Source organism: Panthera leo, chromosome E1, assembly GCF_018350215.1.
Source record: "Panthera leo isolate Ple1 chromosome E1, P.leo_Ple1_pat1.1, whole genome shotgun sequence".
NCBI classification, from domain to species: Eukaryota; Metazoa; Chordata; class Mammalia; order Carnivora; family Felidae; genus Panthera; species Panthera leo.
In genome coordinates, this window is record NC_056692.1 from 26,826,496 (window position 1) to 26,847,775 (window position 21,280).

The following is a 21,280-nucleotide window of genomic DNA, read 5'->3' on the forward strand; positions in this document are numbered from 1 at the left end:
CTGCACAATTTCATTAACCAAAAATGAAAAAAATTTTCAGAGGAATTTAACATTTTTTTAAGTTTTATTGATTGATTGATTGATTGATTTTTAGTAATCTCTGTATCCAACAGGGAGCTCGCACTCATTACTCTGAGGTCAAGAGTCGCACGCTCAATTGACTGAGCCAGCCAATTTTATTTTATTGGTGCCCCTATTTTATTTTATTTTTATCAAAGTAACATATGAACATAATTTTTAAAAAATCAGGGGCACCTGGGTGGCTCAGTTGGTTAAGCGTCCGACTTCACCTCAGGTCATGATCTCACGGTTTATGAGTTCGAGCACTGCGTTGGGCTCTGTGCTGACAGCTCAGAGCCTGGAGACTGCTTCAGATTCTGTGTCTCTGTCTCTCTCTGCCCCTCCCCTACTTGCGCCTCTGTCTCTCTGTCTCTCTCAAAAATAAGTGAACATTAAAAGAAAAAAAATTTTTTTAAAAGATCAAATAGTCTGGGGTGCCTGGGTGGCTTAGTCAGTTAAGCATCCAACTTTGGCCCAGGTCACGATCTCACGGTTGGTGAGTTCGAGCCCCACGTCAGGCTCTGTTGCTGACAGCTTGGAGCCTGGAGCCTGCTTCAGATTCTGTGTCTCCCTCGCTCCCTGCCCTTCCCCCACTCATGCTCTCTTTCAGAAATAAATAAATATAAAAAAAAATTTTTTTTAATCAAATAGTCAAGGGGCGCCTGGGTGACTCACTTGGTTAAGCATCTGATTCTTGATTTCAGCTCAGGTCATGATCTCACGGTTTGTGAGATGAGCCTCTTGTCGACAGCACCAAGCCTGCTTAGGATTCTCTCTCTCTCTCTCTCTCTCTCTCTCTCTCTCCCCCTCCTCAGCTTGTGCACACACACTCTCTCTCTCTCAAAATAAATAAATAAACTTAAAAAAAACAAATAGTCAAAACTCATCTAAGTATATACTTATATCTTTACTTTGCATTGTATGTAAATTATATCTCAATTTTTTTAGATAAAGCCAAGTAATTGTCCAGTATGTATTTATAATGAGGAAAAGAGCAGCTCCCTGGCCTATACTTCCCCACTACCCAGATGAAAATACTGTCAATGGTTTTGGCTGTCTCTTCTGGAATTTACCTCCATATTTCTAAGTATCTTGCTTATATTATTACTTATTTTGTGTTCTAGGTTTAGATATTACCAATTGCCTTCCTAATGTGAAATTGAGAATTGAATCTTCTTATACCACTGCTATACACACACACACACACACACACACACACACGCACGAGAAGTCTCACATCAATCTGATTCCTAATCCTGTTTTGTTTTCTCTTGGATCTTTTAGGATTTCCTTTTTGTCCCTGGAATTCTGTAATTCCTTAATGTGGATCTTTCATTGAGCTTAGTAGAATGTAAGCTTTATTAGGGCAGGGATTCTGTTTTGTTTACTGTTGTACCTTCAGAGCCTGGAACATAGGGCCCAGCAGGTAGTTTTACTGAGGCCAGAGCCTGACTGGTTTAGCCTTTCTGGAGCAGAAGCCTTTTAGGATGGGGGGGGGGGGGGGGGGCACTCCCTCTGCTGCAGGGAGTGGGGAAGGGTCTAGGGTTCTCACCACTTCTCATACAGATTTTTATTTTTATTTATTTATTTTTAAGTTTATTTTATTTTTGAGAGAGAGCATGAGTAGGAGAGGGGGAGGGGAGGGGCAGAGAGAAATAGGGGACACAGGATCCGAAGTGGGCTCTGTGCTGACAGCAGCAAGCCTGATATGGGGCTCAAACTCATGAGCCGTGAGATCATGACCTGAGGTGAAATTGGGCGGATGCTCCACCAACTGAGCCACCCAGGTGCCCCTCATACAGATTTTTAACTAAATCCTCTTGTTTCCTTCTCTTTTAGAAGTGGCTGGTCTGCTCCCAGGACCTCTCCACTGTGGGCAGATATTCTAAGCTTCCCCTGCTTGCTAAGTCAGTCACCACTGATTCATTTGCTTTCCAGATTCCAAAGTTTTTTTGCTATTGTCTCCTCTTCTCTTCCCTTTTTTCTTGTTTATGACAAGCTGATGTTCAGTCTGTCATGTTTAACTAGAAATCACCACTATGTATTATTTTAGTAGCATAAGTTTTACCACAAATAACAACAATTTAGGTTTCAATAATATGAAAGTGGATTTCTTCTACATTTACTTACTAGTGAAACCTTATAGATTTTAGATTATAGAGTCTGAGGTTTGAAGATAAATAGAAAGTTCACATCTTAAAGTAATGCTTCCCCAATTTTTTGGCCTCAGTACCTGTTTTTCTAGTAATACCTGTTAATATCTCAAGGAACACACTGTTTCTCAGAGTATAGTAGAAGACGTGCTACTTTGAACTCTCTTAGGTCAATAAAACACAGTTTGCTTAGTCATTTTCTCATGCGGGACTCTTGAGTATCAACATTTCTTCATTGTTATAGTTAGAGCTTTGAACATATAAATATCTTCATATATGTGAAAATATATGAATAAATATATTTATGTACTAACCAGGTTGAAACAAATAGCTTTAAAAATCTTTGTATATTACCAGACGACTCCATCTGAAGATTGACCCTATTAATATCACTATCAGCCATGTATCTGTTTCCATATGTCCTAGCAACAGAAGGAATGAGTGATCCCAGAGGGGGCCAGGCAGAAGTTAGTGTCTTTTATGACTTAGCTTTGGAAGTCACATGCCATCTTTTTTATTTTTTTTTTTAGTTTTAGTTTTATTTATTTTATTTATTTATTTTTTAATGTTTATATATATTTGAGAGAGAGAAAAAGACAGAAGGCAAGTGGCAGAGGGACAGAGAGAGAGGGAGACAGAATCCAAAGCAGGCTCCAGGCTCTGAGCTGTCAGCACAGAGCCCGACACGGGGCTCGAACTCATGAACCATGAGATCATGACCTGAGCTGAAGTCAGACGCTTAACCAACTGAGCCACCCAAATGTCCCTTTTTATTTTTTTAAAGTTTATTTATTTTGAGAGAGAAACTCACACACACACACACACACACACACACACACACACACACGCACAAGCAGGGGAGGGGCAGAGAGAGAGGGAGGGAGACACCCCACACTGTCAGCACAGAACCCTCTGCGGGGCTCCATCCTACTCACTGTGAGATCATGACCAGAGCTGAAATCAAGAGTCGGATGCTTAACGGACTGAGCCCCCTAGGCGCCCCTAGTTTTATTTTTACTTAAGTAATCTCTACCCACAATGTGGGGCTTAAACTCATGATCCTGAGATTAAGAGTCACATACTCTTCTGACTGAACCAGTCAGGTGCCCCCACAGGACATCATTTCTCCACCATCCTTTTGGTTATTGAGGTCAGCCCTATGCATATAGGAGGGGACCATACAAGGGCTTCAGTACCAGAGGGAAGATCAATGGCATTCATCTTGGAGGCTGGCTACCACTCCACCCTCTGTCCCCTACTAAATCACGTCTTCCCATATGGAGAATAGACCTAACCCCTCCCAAAGGCTTCAAAAGTTATTTCCCTATAGCACATCAAGCTAAATTCCAGAATCTTATCATCTAAAAGCAGGTCCAGGTATGGTGGATTTACACTCCTCAGGTGAGATTTTTTGAGTATAGCTCTTTGAGTACAGTTCTTCCCCCTGCCTCCAATCAGTAGACCATGGTGGACCAGGCATAGCATAACTGGTAGACAGCCCCCTTAAAAAGGGGGAAACGGAAGGCACAAAGAAGTCATAGGTCCATAACAATTCAGCAGGGCACATCCTGGCTCTCTCCTGATAAAAATATAAGACATGGGAATAATTTTTCATGGCTTTGGCTTAGCTCTTTGAGTCAAGCTAAATTATAATTTTGTTTGTTTGTTTGTTTGTTTGTTTGTTTTAAGTAAACTCTACCCCCAACATGGGACTCAATATCACAAACCCAAGATCAAGAATTGCATGCTTGGGGCACCCTGGTGGCTCAGTTGGTTAAGTGTCTGACTCTTGATTTTGGCTCAGGTCATGCATAATCTCACAGGTTTGTGAAATCAAGCCCTGTGTGGGACTCTGCACAGACAGTGTGGAGTCTGCTTGGGATTCTCTCTCTCCCCCCTCTCTTTATACTCCTCTTCCACTCTCTCTCTATCAAATATAAATAAGTAAACTTTAAAAAAAACAAAAAATGGGGTACCTGGGTGGCTTAGTCAGTTGAACGTCTGACTTCGGCTCAGGTCATGATCTTATGGTTCATGAATTCGAGCCCTGCATCAGGCTCTGTGCTGACGGCTCAGGCTTTGAGCCGTCAGCACAGAGCCTGAGCCTGCTTTGGATTCTGTGTCTCCCTCTCTTTTTGCTCCTCCCCCACTCACACTCTGTTTCTCAAAAATAAACGTAAAAATTTAAATAAAAGTGGCATCACATTATATGTATTTTTTGCCTCTATAGCTTTTTTTCAATATAACAATATTTTGTGGACTTCTTTCCAATTCATTAAATTTGGACATGCCTTATTCTTTTTAATGGCTACATAGTTTTCTACTATATATGTGTCATAATTTATTATGTTCATATAGATTAAAGAGTCAAGTAATTCTACAAAGCCAGTTGTTAAAACAATCATTCCATAAAATTCCTGTATTTTCTCCTTCCCAGGAGCAACCATTTTCAAAACTTTTTTGCTGGTTCTTTTACTGTGTTTATCTCTTCATTGCCATCTATTGATTTTTCAATTGTTTAGGTATTACCTGTTTACTTCCAAAATGTGGAAGGTTAGGATTTAGCTTTTTCCCACAATGTAAACCCTGCAAACACCCTTCTGTCTTCCCACCCTTCCAACATAGTAGTGTCATCAATGGGTTAAAACAGTATTCAGCTTTACATTATCGTGACCAAGTAAATGCTATTCACAACTGAGCCATGTAGTACCCTGTAATTACTTTTCCTTTCCTGTATAGTTTTTTATTTTCTTTGGAGTTAATAATTGCCTTGTTTTCTTGTTTGCTTACATTTTCTGTGTACCTGTCAATTCAGTCCTAAGTTGAATAACTTATCTAATTTTTTTTCTTTTTTTAAAAGATGTTCTTTTACTTTTTTTAAGTAATCTCTATATCCGACATGGGGCTCAAGCTCACATCCCCATGATAGAGAGTCACATGCTCCACTCACTGAGCCAGCTAGGCATCCCTAATATTTTTTTTAAAACATGGTTTTCAAATATAGTTGTGTATTAGAAATACCCTAAGAACTTTTTTAAACAATGTTTATTTATTTTTGAGTGAGAGAGAGCATGACCATGGAAGGGGCAGAGAGAGAGAGAGGGAGACAGAGAATCCCAAGTAGGCTCTGCACTGTCAATACAGAGCCTGATGTGGGGCTCGAAATCACTAACTGTGAGCCAAAACCAAGAGTTGGATGCTCAGTTGACTGAGCCACCAAGGTGCCCTGAATTTTTTTCTTGATAAGCTCAAATATTATATCAGTTTCATCTTCTTTAAGAAATCTCTCCTAAAGCCATCTGCTCTGCTTCAATCTGGACTTTTTGCCCTCTCTAACCAGGGTACACTTGTCATCCTGGATATTCTCTTTGCCTGTCTCCTGTGTTGAATGTTCTGTTCAGAAGGTTTAGGCAAAGCCCAAGGGTTCTAGGGAGAGGGGAAGAGAGGGGTCATGGTTTTTCTGGGTTTTGCTTGATCTCTCTAGTTCCTTACCCTTAACTCTGCCTTGTGTTCTCCAGACCAGAGACCCTCAATCATATCCTCTCTAGAAAATAAACCTTTAGTTTTATGCTACAGTACAGAAGAGGCAGTTAATCATGCTGAACAGACAAGTTTAACAACATTCCTTGATCAGGAGTCAAAGGCAGTGGTGCTCTACAGGATAGGAAAGCTAATTTAGGAGCCAGTGACTTAGTGTTTTCATGGATTCCCTTAAAGATGTTCTGGAGGGACAGAGAATAATAATGGGTGAAAAAACATTGGCATCATTAATGCTGAGTCAAAAAGTGATAAAGCCACTGAATGTGAAAACATTTTAGGAAAACTTTAATTTATTTTGTTACATATATTTTTTATGGATGTTCAAGAATGATCTAATTTTTAAAAATCCAAACCTAATTTACTCTAAAAGAACTATTTCAATAAGTATAAAATTTAATAATCTAAGTGAATAATTGACATAATTTGATAATCTTTTTTATAATCAGTGGTGTCGTAGATGGAAGGAAAATAATATTATGGATTTATACCCTTTTTTGTCACATGGGTTTCAAGTATTTTTGTCCATCATTGTTGTCTTTTGTGTAGTATTTTTCATCATATGGAGGTTTTACATTTTTATGTCAGCAAACCCATATATCTTCCTATGTTATAGATTCTGAGCCTTGCCCGAGATATAAAATATTCCTTAGTATTTTCCAGCATTTTTTATAGTTTTATATTTAATATTTAAATTTTTTAACCCATCTGGATTTATTTTTATTTCCGATAATGCTTTTTTTTGGTTACTTCTCTTCTCATTTTAAATTTTATTTGCTTAGGGGCGCCTGGGTGGCTCAGTCCGTTAAGCGTCCGACTTCAGCTCAGGTCACGATCTCGAGGTCCGTGAGTTCGAGCCCCGCATCGGGCTCTGGGCTGACAGCTCAGAGCCTGGAGCCTGCTTCGGATTCTATGTCTCCCTCTCTCTCTGCCCCTCCCCCGTTCATGCTCTGTCTCTCTCTGTCTCAAAAATAAATAAACGTTAAAAAAAAAAAATTTAAAAAAAAAAGAGCAAAGTTTTCTAGATACAGTTTAAAAAAAAAAATAAAAATAAATAAATAAATAAATAAATAAATTTTATTTGCTTAACTTTTCCCTTTTCACTTTTTTTTTTCCCCTTTTCACTTCTTGAACATTAATTTTTCAAGGGCCTAACTTTAGAATGGCTTCATTTCTTTTTTCTTTTTGTAACTTTTAGATAGAGTTTATTACCTTTTATTTCTGAGTAATATAGAGTGATGAATTATCTAACAAGTACAGCTTTTATAGCATGTCATAAATTTTTTTTTTTAATTTTTTATTTTTTTGAGAGCAAGAGACCGAGTGTGAGTGGGGAGGGGCAGACAGAGAGGGAGACAGAATCTGAAGCAGGCTCCAGGCTCTGAGCTGTCAGCACAGAGCCCAATGTGGGGCCCAAACCCACAAACTGTGAGATCATGACCTGAGCCTAAGTCTGACGCTCAACCAACGAGCCACCCAGGTGCCCCAGCGTGTCATAAATTTTTAAATATTTTTACTGAGGTGTGATTTATATACCACATACACCTATGATAAGTGTATAATTCAGTGATTTTTTTCATAACTTTGCAGAGTTGTGCAATCATTATCACAAGCCAGCTGTAGAACATTTCCATCACTCCAGAAAGTTCCTTGTATTCATTTTGCAGTCAGCTCCCATTTTTACCCCCTGTCCCAAATGACCACTGGTGTGCTTTCTGTCTTTACAGATCTGCCTATTTTGGACATATCATATAAATGAAATTATACAATAAATAGTCTTTTGGGCCTGATCTTTTTCACTTAATGTCTTTGAGGTTCATCCACGTTGTAGTATGTATCAGTAGTTCAATCTGTTTGTTGTATTGCTGAATAGTATTCCATCAGATGGACATATGACATTTTATTTAGATGTCCAACAGTTGAGGGGCGCCCGGGTGGCTCAGTCGGCTAAGCGTCCGACTTCAGCTCAGGTCACGATCTCGCAGTTCGTGCGTTCGAGCCCCGCGTCGGCTCTGTGCTGACAGCTCAGAGCCTGGAGCCTGTTTCAGATTCTGCGTCTCCCTCTCTCTCTGACCCTCCCCCGTTCATGCTCTATCTCTCTCTGTCTCAAAATAAATAAACGTTAAAAAAAAAATTAGATGTCCAACAGTTGACTGGACGTTTGGCTTCTTTTCACTTTGTATCTGTAACAAATAATGCTGCTGTGTGCATCTGTGTACAAGTTTTTGTGTACACATATGTTTTTAATCTTTTTTTAACTTTTTAAATATTTATTTTTGAGAGAGAATGCGAGTGGGGGAGGGGCAGACAGAGGGAGGCAGAAGATTCAAAGTGGGTTCTGTGCTGAGAGTAGCAATCCTGATGTGGGGCTCAGACCCACGAACCTGAGCCAAAGTCAGACGCTCAACCGACTGAGCCACCCAGGTACCCCATCAATCTCTTGATTATATACCTAGGAGTAGCATTGCTGGGTCAAAGGATAAGTATGTATTTAACATTTTGTAAAACTGCTAAACCCTTCCAAAGTGGCTGCACCATTTACGTTCCCACCAACAGTTTAAGAGGGTTTCAGTTTTTCCACATCCTTGCCAACATCTGATATTGTTAGTCTTCTTGATTATAGCCATTCTAATAGGTATGAAGTAGTATCTCCTTGTGGTTTCAGTTTGCATTTTTTTTTTAATTTTTAATGTTTATTTGTTTTTGAGAGAGGGAGAGTCAGATAGAACACAAGCAGGAGAGGGGCAGAGAGAGAGGGAGACACAGAATCCGAAGAGGCTCCAGGCTCTGAGCTGTCAGCACAGAGCCCAACACAGGGCTCCAACTCATGAACCACGAGACTGTGACCTGAGCCAAAATCAGACTCAACCTACTGAGCCACCCAGATGCCCTTCAATTTACATTTTTAATGTTTATTTATTTATTTTGGGAAAGAAAGAGAGCAGGGGAGGGGCATAGAGAGAGAGAGTGAGAGAATCCCATGCTGGCTCCACACTGTCAGCGCAGAGCCCAATGTGGGGCTCGATATCACAAACTGTGAGATCCTGACCTAAGCCAAAATCAAGAGTCAGACACTTAACGGACTGAACCAACCACATGCCCTTCAATTTGCATTTTCCTAATGACAGTGATGTTGAGCATCTTTTAATGTGCTCGGTAGAGTTGTTTGATTATCTTTTTTGGTGAAATGTTTATTCAAACATCTTTCTAATTCTTAAATTGGCTTGTCTTCTTACTGAGTTCAGCATGCCAAAATTTTTGGTTTGTTGTATTTCTCTGCTGAAAATCAGTCTGTTATGAACACTGAATTTTATCCCTATTCTATGTATAATTTAAGAGTATTTTCTTAGGGGCACCTGGGTGGCTCGGTTGTTTGAGCTTCCAACTTCAGCTCAGGTAATGATCTCACAGTTCATGAGTTCAAGCCCTGAACTGGACTCACTGCTGTCAGCGCAGAGCCCTCTTTGGATCCTCTGTCCCCTTCTCTCTTTGCACCTCCCCTGCTCGCACTCACTCTCTCAAAAATAAATATTTAAGAAAAAAAACTTTTTAAAGTATTTTCTTAATATTTCCCTATAACCAGTCAATTTTCAATCCTGTTTTTGTTTTGTGTTTCTACATCCCTTAACATTTTTGTATGAATTTTGTTTGTTCATACAGGCATATAGAGCAAAGTTCACCCTTTTTAGGTGTATAGTTCTATGAATTTTGACAAACTTATAGTAACCTCTATGACAACTGAGATAGAGTATTTCCATCATCCCAAAAAGTTCCTTCATGCTCCTTTGTAGGCAGTCTCTTCCCTCCACTCCAGCCTCTGGCAACTACTGATTTGAATTTTGTTCCCATGGTTCTGCCTATTTCAGAATGTCCTATAAATGGAATCATCCAGTACGTAATTTTTTTGAGTCAAACTCGTTTCACTTAGCATAATGCTCTTGAGATGTGTCCATGTTGTTTGTTATGTGTATCAGTAGTTTCTTTTTATTCCTGAGTAGAAATCCATTGTATGCACCTACCACCATCCTTGAACACCCTATGCAGAGTATTTCATCCCTTTCTCGGGACTTAATAGTTTGAATCATTTTGGTCAACCAGGTAAAAATTTTTAAACATTTAGTAGAAAAAAACAACTTTTGGGGAGCCTGGGTGGCTCAGTCAGTTAAGCGTCCAACTTGGACTCAGGTCATGATTCACGGTTGGTGGGTTTGAGCCCTGCATTGGGCTCATTGGGCTCTGTGCTGACAGCTCAGAGCCCGGAGCCTGCTTCAGATCCTGTGTCTCCCTCTCTCTCTGCCCCTCCCCTGCTCATGCTCTGTCTCTCTCTCTCAAAAATAAATAAAAACCTTAAAAAAAATTTTTTTTACTTATCAAATAAAAATATATGTAAAATATACCTGCCATAATACATCTTTCTCTTGTTGCTCAAAGTGATTTATAAAATTTCTTGCTTTTTTTCCTTTGGTAGGTATTGATTGGCAGGTTCGGCCTCCTTTATCAGGACTTCCTACTCTTGGTAAAGTGTCTCTCAACAGGGAGCTTCATTTTAACACTTCCATTGCTAACTTGGTCATCCTTCGTGGGAAAGATGTGCATAGTGCAGATCTGGGTAAGCAGAAGTTAAGGTGAAAGTTAAGATGTACATTTTGCTCATGTACATGGTACACGTTTTTTTGTTTGTTTGTTTGTTTTTTAAAGGAAGTTCCTCCCCTGGGGTGCCTGAGTGGCTCAGTCAGTTAAGCGTTGGGCTTTGGCTTAGGTCATGATCTCATGAGTTCGAGCCCAATGTTAGGCTCTGTGTGGACAGCTGGAGCCTGGAACCTTGCTTCAGATTCTGTGTCTCCCTCTCACTCTGCCCCTCCCCCTCTTGTACTCTCTCAAAAAAATAAAAAATTTTAGGAAAAAAGGAAGTCCCTGAATCTATTTTTAAATTTTTTTTAATGTTTATTTATTTTTGGCAGAGAGAGACAGAGCATGAGTGGGGGAGGGGCGGAGAGAGAGGGAGACACAGGATCCGAAGCAGGCTCCAGGCTCTGAGCTGTCATCACAGAGCCCAATGCGGGGCTCAAACTCACAGACCGTGAGATCATGACCTGAGCTGAAGTTGGACGCTCAACCGACTGAGCCACCCAGCCTCCCCCCTGAATTTATTTTTAAAGAAAGGAAAATAATAACTGTGTTTTAGTAGCAAAGTATAAGCATTGTATCAGTATTATGTAACTGGACACCAAAAAATAGAAGTAGTTGAAACAAGATACAGATTAAATTCTTTCTGTCCTCACCTTATGGCTTTCTCCTCTTGCTTTTTTTGGTTTTTTTGTTTTTTAATTTTTTAATGTTTATTTTTGAGAGGGAGAGACACAGGGTGCAAGCAGGAGAAGGGCAGAGAGAGGGAGACAGAATCTGAAGTGGGCTCCAGGCTCTGAGCTGTCAGCACAGAGCCTGACAAGTGGCCCGAATTCATAAACTGTGAGATCATGACCGAGATAAAGTAGGACACTCAGCCAACTGAGCCACCCGGGTGTCCCATGGCTTCCTCCTCATAGTCCAAGACCTCTATTTGAGCTTCAGCCATCAAATCACATAGGAATGAGCAAAGGAGGGTATGCTGCCTTTTCCTAGGGTCGCACACCACACTCATGTTTGAATAGCTTTGATTGGGACTGAATCTTGTGCTACAACTAGCTGCAAGGGTGTCATGAGCACAGTTAAAATTGGGGAGCTCTGTTACTAAAGAAGGGGAGAACAGGTAATGTAGCACAACTAGGATCTCTGTGACAAGCATTTTGTTACAAAATTTTCAGGAGGTTCAAAGAGCAGTACTCTTATTAGTTTGTTTCTATGGCGAATCTCCAGGTTTGTATTATCCTTATTTGATGATTTTAGCAGTATCAAATTGGCTGCTTCTAGCTATGATAGAAAGAAGACCAAATAATCTGTAATGCACCTTAGATAAAAAAGTGAAAACTAAAGAGAGATCATTTCAGGTCCATCAGATGGTATACTTTCTCCTACCTCAGAACATTTTCTTCATAGTCTTCATTTTAGATTCTAAATCAAGAGAATTAATAAGAGAATATATAAAGTAATCAAACTTCCAAAAATTTACCCACAACAAATGACATAGGTACAGAGAGGTGTTCTTGCAAAGATATTCACTGTAGTATCTTTCACACAAAAATGTGGAAACAACCTAAATGCCCAACAGTAGGAAATATGTTAAATAAATTATGGTATATTCACATACTAAGGCTTTAAATATGAGTGATATTTATTGACATGAAAAAGAGGTTCACACCATACTGGTAAATGAAAACATAGATTATAGAACAGCGTGTCTGTAAAATTATATACACAAGAGGGTCAACAAAATGTTCACAATCTTCTCTGGATGGTGACATTTCACCTGTTCAGTTGACTTAAATTTTCTTCTTAATACTTCTCTGAGTGGTGTGAATTACTACTATTTTTTTTACAATGTCTATGGGTCATTTATCTAAAAGCACTATAAACTAGTTTTAAATAGGTAAAACAAAAGATTTCTGGTTAAATATTAAAATAAGAAAAATCTGTTTATTAATTTGTTTCCAAAATTAATGATTTATGGTATGAAAAATGGCTTAATGTTGTTTTACTCTAGGAGGATTTAAAGATCCAGCACTCTATACTTCTTGGTTAGCGCCTGTTAATGCTTTCAATGTGTGGAAAACCCAGCGAGCATTTAGCAAATATGAGAAGTCTGCAGCATTGGTCAGCAATAGCCAGTTCTTACTAAAACCACTTGATACAATTGTGGGCAAAGCATGGAATATGTTTGCTTCAAAGTAAGTAAAAAATAAATCTACAAACCTTTCTTTGTTTTATTTATTTATTTATTTACTTATTTATTTATTTATAGAGAGTGTATGTGAGCAGGGGAGGGGCAGGAGAGAGAGAGAGAGAGAGAGAGAGAGAGAGAGAGAGAATCCCAAGAAGGCTCCGTACTCTCAGCACAAATCCTGATGGGGGGCTTAATCTCACAAACTGAAAGATCATGACCTGAACCAAAATCAAAAGTCGGATGCTTATCTGGCTGAGCCACCCAGGTGCCCAGAAATCTACAAGTCTTTCTACCCTTAGGAATATAAATCTTAAAACAGAAAGCAGGATCTGGAATGTCTTAGTCTGTTTGATTTGCTCTAACAAAAATAGCACAGACTGCATATCTTATAAACAACAGAAATTTATTTCTCACAGTTCTAGAGGCTAGGAAGTCCAAATTAAATGGTGCTGGCCGATTTGATGTCTACTGAGGAGCTACTTCCTGGTTCATAGGTGATGTCTTTCCCTGTGTCCTCAAATGGCCAAAGAGGCAAAGATCTTTCATGGGCCTCTTTTAAAAGGGCACCGATTCCATTCATGAGGGCTCCACCTTCATGACCTATCACCTTCCAAAGGCCTCACCTCCTTATACTCTCACCTTGGGGGTAAGATTTTAATGTACGAATTTTGGGGGAACGCAAACATTCAACCTACAACATGGAGCAAGCATGGCTTACTTTGTAGGTGTGAAATTCAGTCATGTTACTTCAGGCATCATTTTCTTTTCTGCACAATGGGTCCAAAATAAGAGGATTAAGTGAGATAATCATGTAAAAATACCTACCACATTGCTGTTAACTCTTGTTGATAAAAGGAGTAGTTTCCAAATGAAATGAAATTAAAGTAGAAATTTCATTATAAGGCTGGGACAATAAAATAGTATTCCAAAATAAGATGCTTGGAAGAATGGAAGAGATCCTGGTCTTGTTCAGCAAGAAATATTGCAAGTTTAACTCCATTTGCCACTACAAAATGTCTGCTTGATCCTAAGAAATGAGTTATCAGGTCTCCTGACCTCTGCCACAATTACTTGTCAAAGCAGAATTCCTCATATTAATTGGCAAGGCCTCTACTCTGATTATCCAGGATTCCCAAGGGCTCCCCCTTTCCACACGTGGCTATTCCACAAGCCCCGTCCAAAAGGACAGCAGTGAATTCTGTCCTTTTCTGATATCATTCACTTCCCACCCCCCTTAAATGGCAGCAGCTCTTATTACATCAATTTAATCCATGTCTGCCCCTGGCATTCTTTTTAATATTTCTCCTACCTCAGAACATTTGGAGGGTACGGGGTATTAAAAGAACCACCTGGTATAACTGCAAAGTAAATGTCTGAAAAATACTTGGGAGACTTCAGTTCATTCCTAGCACTAGATTAATGCATTTCAAGCCTTAGGTAAAAATTCTCAGGCACCTTTTAGAGTTTGTATTGAACCCAGTCATCTCTGTAGGGTGTTCAATATGTGCTTGGTTAGATAACCAAATCTGAATATGCTTCTTTTTCCTATGTGCTTCTTACTGTCACTCTCTTGGATACTAAAAAGGCGGGGAGCTTGACATAAACTTTCAAAGTTTACTAATCTTTGGAATAAACATTGAAATAAATATAAGACATTTAAGAGATTCTTCCATCTTCAATTATTCATGAACTAGGACAGTTCTATTTATGGTTTGATTTTAGGAGTTACTAATTTCTCTGAGATTTTTTTTATTTTACATTTTCTGTTTCTTTCGTCAGAGCCTACATTCATCAGTACACAAAATTTGGAATTGAAGAAGAGGACTTTCTGGACAGTTTCACATTGTTGGAACAAGTTGTTGCCAGTTACTGCAATCTCTGATCGCCAACAAAGGAGAAAAAGTACCCTAGGTCATTTTGGGGCTAAACAATTTTCAATATTACTTTTTCTGTAAGGTGTTCAGATCCCTACCTGTTAAAGTAACAAAGGTGAATGCTCTTTCCTTTGGCATACCATAACCACAGAAAAGGAGGAAAACTTTTTTTTTTAATTTTTTTTTAACGTTTATTTATTATTGAGAGATACAGACAGAGTATGAGCATGGGAGGGGCAGAGAGAGAGGGAGACACAGAATCCGAAGCAGGTTCCAGGCTCTGAGCTGTCAGCACAGAGCCCAATGTGGGGCTCGAACTCACAAACCGCAAGATCACAACCTGAGCCGAAGTCAGATGCTTAACTGGCTGAGCCACCCAGGCGCCCCAGGAGGAAAACCTTTATTTCATTTTATTTTATTTTAATTTTTTTAAATTTACATCCAAATTAGCATATAGTGCAACAATGATTTCAGGAATAGATTCCTTAGTGCCCCTTACCTATTTAGCCCATTCCCCCTTCCACAATCCCTCCAGTAACCCTCAGTTTGTTCTCCATATTTATGAGTCTCTTATGTTCTGTACCCCTCCCTGTTTTTATATTATTTTTGTTTCCCTTCCTTTATGTTCATCTGTTTTGTCTCTTAAAGTCCTCATATGAGTGAAGTCATAGGATTTTTGTCTTTCTCTGACTAATTTCACTTAACATAATACCCTCCAATTCCATCCACATAGTTGCAAATGGCAAGATTTCATTCTTTTTCATTGCTGAGTAATACTCCATTGTATAGATATACCACATCTTTATCCATTCATCCATCGATGGACATTTAGGCTGGTTCCATACTTTGGCTATTGTTGATAGTGCTGCTATAAACACGGGGTGCATGTGTCCCTTCAAAACACCACACCTGTATCCCATGGATAAATGCCTAGTAGTGCAATTGCTGGGTCATAGGGTAGTTCTATTTTTAGTTTTTTGAGGAACCTCCATACTGTTTACAAGAGTGGCTGCACCAGCTTGCATTCCCAAGGAAAACCTTTATACTATATGTTACCTTAGATTATAATAAAAGATAGAAAAGGAGGAAAACCTTTTTTTTAAGTTTATTTTATTTATTTTGAGAGAGAGTGTTGTGTGTGAGCAAGGGGGGTGGGGGCAGAGAGAGAGGGGGAAGGAGAGAAAATTCCAAGCAGGCTCAACGTTGTCAGCACAGAGCCCATACAGGGCTTGAACTCACAAACTGTGAAATCATGACCTGAGCCAAAACCAAGAGTTGGACCTTAACCGACTGAGCCACCCAAGTACTCCTGGAGGGAAACCTCTTAAATGGGAATAGCATGTTTTTGAGGTGCCTGGCTGGCTCAGTCAGAAGAGCCTGTGACTCTTAATCTGGGGGTTATGAGTCCGAGTCCCATGCTGGATGTAGAGATTACTTAAATAAACAAACAAACAAACTTAAAAAAAAAATTTAATGAAAATAAATGAAAAATAGTATCTTTTCAATGAAAACACTTGGTATTTTTATTTGTAAGAAAAATAATGGTGTTTCAATAAAGAAATTTGGAAACACTTTGCTGAGATGTTGGAACTATGGAACTATACAAGAAAGGGGAATATTCTTTTTCTAAATCTTCCCTTTATTCCAGAAAGGATTCATTAAATATGGGCTAAACTTTCACTACACACTTTTAAACTTAAGAAATTGGCAGTTCTGTATTTGTGTTCCCCTCTGAAGTGAATGCTTTGAACCATAAGAGGGAGCTATTGTCAAATGCTAGAGCATGAACATCTATTTTGAATATTCTATAACAGGGTAAGATTTTCCACATCAAGCAGCTATTTAAAAATAAATATCAGATCTTGTTAATAAATGTATATTATGCTTTTTTAAATAAATGTATACCATGCTTAAGTACAAAAGGAAGTAAATGTTTGCTTTTCTGAAATTTTCTATCCATCAGAAAACTGGGTCAGTTTTTCTTTTACATCTTGAATACAAGAAAAGAAACTGATTTTATTCAACTAGTGTTTTCAGATTACTTATAGGTATTTATCTGGTGTGGAAGATGTTGTGCTTTTCAGTAAAATGTGTAAGAACTTCACCAAAATTTCATGAAGTTGAGATACTATCCTGTTCTTGATGAAATGGACACAAACAGATGTGGGTTTCACTCAGTAGAACAAAACACACTTGGAAATTGGCAACTGAGTTTGAGGGTAATTGTGTATTTCAATAAAACACATCTCATGCGATGTATTAACACATGTAAAATGGGAAATAAATACAAACGTTGGCCCTTTCTGCCAAATCTACCAGTGGTGATTTATTTTTTATATGGAAAAATGACAGTTCACAGCTTCACTGGTTTCTTCCTTTTCTTTCCATATGGAAATGATTACCTTTTTGCTGTTTTTCTTATCAACTGTTGCTATGATTTAAAATACTGAGCCATATCTTATTTCTAAGGAATGTAAAAAGTGGTCTGTTCAGTTGCTAAAAGGCACACCCCTCTGCTGCATTTTGTTAACCCAAGTGTACTTGAAAAATAATCAGATAATAGTTTTTACAAAATAAAGTTAAAAGTAATTATTTTACATTGAAGATATCCAGAGACTGAAACAATTTCCCTAATTGAACCAGCATTAATGAAGACCTGTAACTCACCAGGGGTTAAGCTAATTCTGAGGAACATTGCTAAAAGAGAAGCTAAAGAAAGTCATAAGTATAAATCATTTTATATTTGAGAAAGGAATTCATGTCCAATGGTGACAAGTGTATTTCTAATTTGACATCTCATGAAATCAATGGCAGGTGAATATTAGAAGAAAGCCCCAATTTGACACAGCTCTGGGTCCATTCACTTATATGAATAGAGTCTTTGTTATGATCCACAACTGCATTATTTGATGTGTGTAGATACCTAAATATTTGCAGACTTGTTTTAAACATTTACATGGAAAATATTTTTTTGTCTGTGTAGGGTAACAAAATTTTTGGTATCAGACTTGTGATTTAACTTAAAAACTAATACAAAGAAGCTGATCAAGATAAAGCGGTGTCAGTGGAAATGTACTTTGTGTAGAGAAAACAGCCAATCAGCCAGGACAAAGTAGAATCTTAACTTCCTGGGCATACAGATCCAGAACCTTTAAAATATATATATATATATATATATATATATATATATATATATGTGTGTGTGTGTGTGTGTGTGTGTGTTCATTTATTTGTGACAGAGTACAAGCAGAGGAGGGACAGAGAGAGGGAGACATGGAATCCAAAGCAGGCTCCAGGCTCTGAGCTGTCAGCACAGAGCCCGATGCAGGGCTCAAACTCAGGAACTGTGAGATCATGACCTGAGTCCAAGGTGGACGCTTAACCAACTGAGCCATCCAGGTGCCCTCAGATCCAGAAGCTTTGAACTTGTAATATCTTAGATTACTGGGTAACTGGAGAACTATGTTGTCACTCACATCCCACAGTGCCAGGATGCACCCCCTATAGGCAGTAAGTACAGTGTAAATTCAAATGGCTGCTTATTTTCAAGCCTTTTCATTCTCCTTCATTTGTGCTCTTGTCAAGAGCTCCTTAAGCTGTAGAACCTGTTTCTTCCCATTCGGTCCCTCTTGATTCTAACTTTGCCCCTACCAACAACACTAATCTACAACATTTTTCTCCTTTATTTAACCTGTCGCTTATAACCTAGCAAATGTATCCACAATTCACTGTTGTGGATTGGACAGGGATTGTTCTGTTGGACAGGTGTGTATTCTAGACATCTCCGTTTGTTCATTCGTTCATTCAGGCAGTATCTATTCAGTGCCAGGCATTGAACTAGATGTTAATGATGTAGGAGTCAATACCACATAGTCTGAAGAAGCTTACAATGTAGCTAAGTTACTTCGAACGTCTTAATGCTACAATCCTAGCTTCCTAATTATTGCTTATTATCTTCCGCATGTCCGTGTTCCACTTTTTTACAGCAAAGCCATAGTACAGGGCTAAGAGCTCTAGTCTAGGCTTTAAATTTGTCTGAAACGCCTCCTCACTGGCTCTGTGGACTCTTTTGCAGTATACATACCAATGATTCTTCTGACCACCATGTTTATCACACTTGAATTCCTGTCCAAAATTTTGTTTTAAAACATGCTCCATATGTTCTTATCACAGTATTCTCTCCCCATGAGCCCAAGGTTTGGCAGTCAACCCTTTCTTGTTCTTCAACCTACGTACCAAATACGGCTTTACTAGCTTGTCATTGGCAAAAAAATCAGTTATTTAAAAGATGTTTGTTCATCTGTATCAATCACATTGTTTCCTATGGTTTTTAGGGATATGAGCTAAAAATCTGGCTTTACATATTTAACTAACTTCTTACTGCAATACTCTGAAATGTCTCAGATGATGCAATGTCAGCCTTATTAATAAATGGAACCCCATTTCCAATAGAATGCTTGCACAAGAAGCTAAGGTAATGTAAATATTCAAGTTTCAGGGGAACACAGTGTGGGGTCAGTGTTGTAGGAGATATGGCATTAAAGGGAGAAGAGCAAAAAGAAAATCCCATTTAGATTCCAGGGAGCCAGGGACACAGGAAGAGATGAAAAGGAAGGTTGATGATGCTCCCCACGACCAAAGAATTGCTTACAAGCAAAGAATGGCTTACAAGCATTTTAAGAAAAAGACTTGCTGGTTTTTGAAATATGGACTTTACCTAAAGATTAAAAAAAAAATCTAAGAATAGCTTAAAAAGAAACAGCACATGGCATCTGGGTGGCTCGGTTGAGCATCTGACTCTTGATTTCAGCTCAGGTCATGATGTCATGGGTCATGAGATCAAGCCCCACATCCGGCTCTGCTGATAGTGCAGAGCCTGCTTGGGATTCTCTCTCCCTCTCTCTCTGCCCCTCCCCTGCTTGTGATCTCTCTCTCAAAATAAATTTAAGATGAATATTTTTATGGCTTGTCTATTTACTGATAAGTACACAAAAATTCCAAGATTCTATACTTGATGGGTGATGGGCATTATAGAGGGCACTTGTTGGGATAAGCACTAAATTCTACTCCTGAAACCAATACTGCACTACATGTTAACTAACATGAATTTTAAAAAAATTCTACACCTGTGCTGTCTAGTAAGGTAACCATAGCCACATGTGGCTAGTGCTGTATGTGAAAAATACACGTTGGATTTTGAAGACGATATGAATAAAAAATTGTAAAATATTAATATTTTAAATTAATTGCTGGAATATTTTGGATATATTGGGTTAAATTATTCAAATTGGTGTACTTGTTTCTTTTTACATTTTATTTATATTTCTAAAAAGTATTTATTTGGAGAGTGCATGTGTGTGCACACGTGGGGGAGGGGCAGAGAGAGGGAGAAAGACTTGAAGCAGGCTCCGCCTTGTTAGCACAGAGCCCAGCTCGGGGCTCAATTGCATAAACCCAAGCTGAAATGAGCCACCCAGGCACCTGCCTTTTCACATTTTAAAATGTAGCTACTAAAATTTTATTTATTTATGTATTGCTACTAAAATTTTAAATTAGGGGCGCCTGGGTGTCTCAGTCAGTTAAGCCGCCGACTTTGGCTCAGGTCATGATCTCGCAGTCCGTGAATTCAAGCCCCGAGTCAGGCCCTGTGCTGACAGCTCGGAGCCTGGAACCTGCTTCGGATTCTGTGTCTCCCTCCCGCTGCCCCTCCCCAGCTCACACTCTGTTTCTGCCTCTCAAAACTGAATAAACGTTAAAAAAATAATAATAATAAAATAAAATTTTAAATTAGATATATGGCTTGAACTGTATTTCTATTGGACAAGGCTATTCTAGACATCTCAGGAGCAAAGTCCTGGGAACTATAGAAAAGGGAGTTGAACAAAGCTTGTTCTTATTAGGTGAGAGGTCATGAGAACATAGTAAGAAACATGACATAAGTCAAAAGATGGGAGTTTCCTTTCTGGGGAAAAAAAAAAAGCTTTTGCTTAAGCTCAGCTCATGTGAACAGCATGAGAAAGGCAGGATGTGAGCTTAATTCAACAAACATCCACTGACCACCTGCAAGGAAAGACAGTGCTAGGATAGACAGACTTTAAAAGAATGAGTTAAACCTGGGCTCTGTCCTTAAGGAGTTCACCATTTGGTATACTCTTTGCTTCAAAGCATATGCCTGGCTCATGGTAGAAACTCCATGTTTACTGAACAGATTAATATAAATGTCTAAAACACTATGGAAAAGATGGAAAGCTGCAAAACTAGAGGCACACATGAAGCCCGTTAAGGCTCACTTATTATCAACAGATCTCATAACAAATAAAACCAAGGACCTGGAAATACAAATATAATTAAAAATGTTTTGTCTTGGGGCACCTGGGTGGCTCAGTCAGTTAAGTGTCCTGACTCTAGGTTTCAGCTCAGGTCATGATCTCATGGTTCATGAGTTCGAGCCCTGCATTGGGCCCTGTGCTGATAGCACAGGGCCTGCTTGGGATTCTCTCGCTCCCTTTCCCACGTGTGCTTCCTCTCTCTCAAAATAAATAACTTAAAAAATATAGTTTGTCTCTGAGCCATCTTATATAGTTAAGAGCCATTTAAAACAATATAAACTCAATGTTTTGATAATGAAGAGACTTTGTTTGTAAGTCCTTGCCTAAAATCTAAAACTAGTCCTGGAATTCCAAGCCTTCCAAAGTTTGGCCACGCCCACTGTTCCCTTTATGTATGCTGCAGTAGCCAAGACAAACAGAAAAGACTGTTAAATGTTATGAAAAACCCACAGATTTGTCTATATGGTTATGTTTAATTTTGTTGAGGAAGGACAGGGATGGAACAAT

At 38.8% G+C, this 21,280-nt stretch overlaps 1 protein-coding gene across 4 annotated transcripts in view; it reads left to right on the forward strand.

Moving 5' to 3' along the window:
- The window catches only part of TUBD1 (tubulin delta 1), a 31,984-nt gene extending 17,327 nt beyond the window's left edge, over positions 1–14,657 (forward strand). For all 4 annotated transcript variants that reach the window (XM_042917505.1, XM_042917506.1, XM_042917504.1 and 1 more), the window contains exons 7-9: positions 10,219–10,359; positions 12,391–12,574; positions 14,350–14,657. In XM_042917505.1, the coding sequence (XP_042773439.1) occupies positions 10,219–10,359; positions 12,391–12,574; positions 14,350–14,452 (428 nt within the window). In that variant the 3' untranslated portion in view covers positions 14,453–14,657. The remainder of the gene's footprint in view (positions 1–10,218; positions 10,360–12,390; positions 12,575–14,349) is intronic.
- The last annotated feature ends 6,623 nt before the right edge of the window (positions 14,658–21,280 follow it).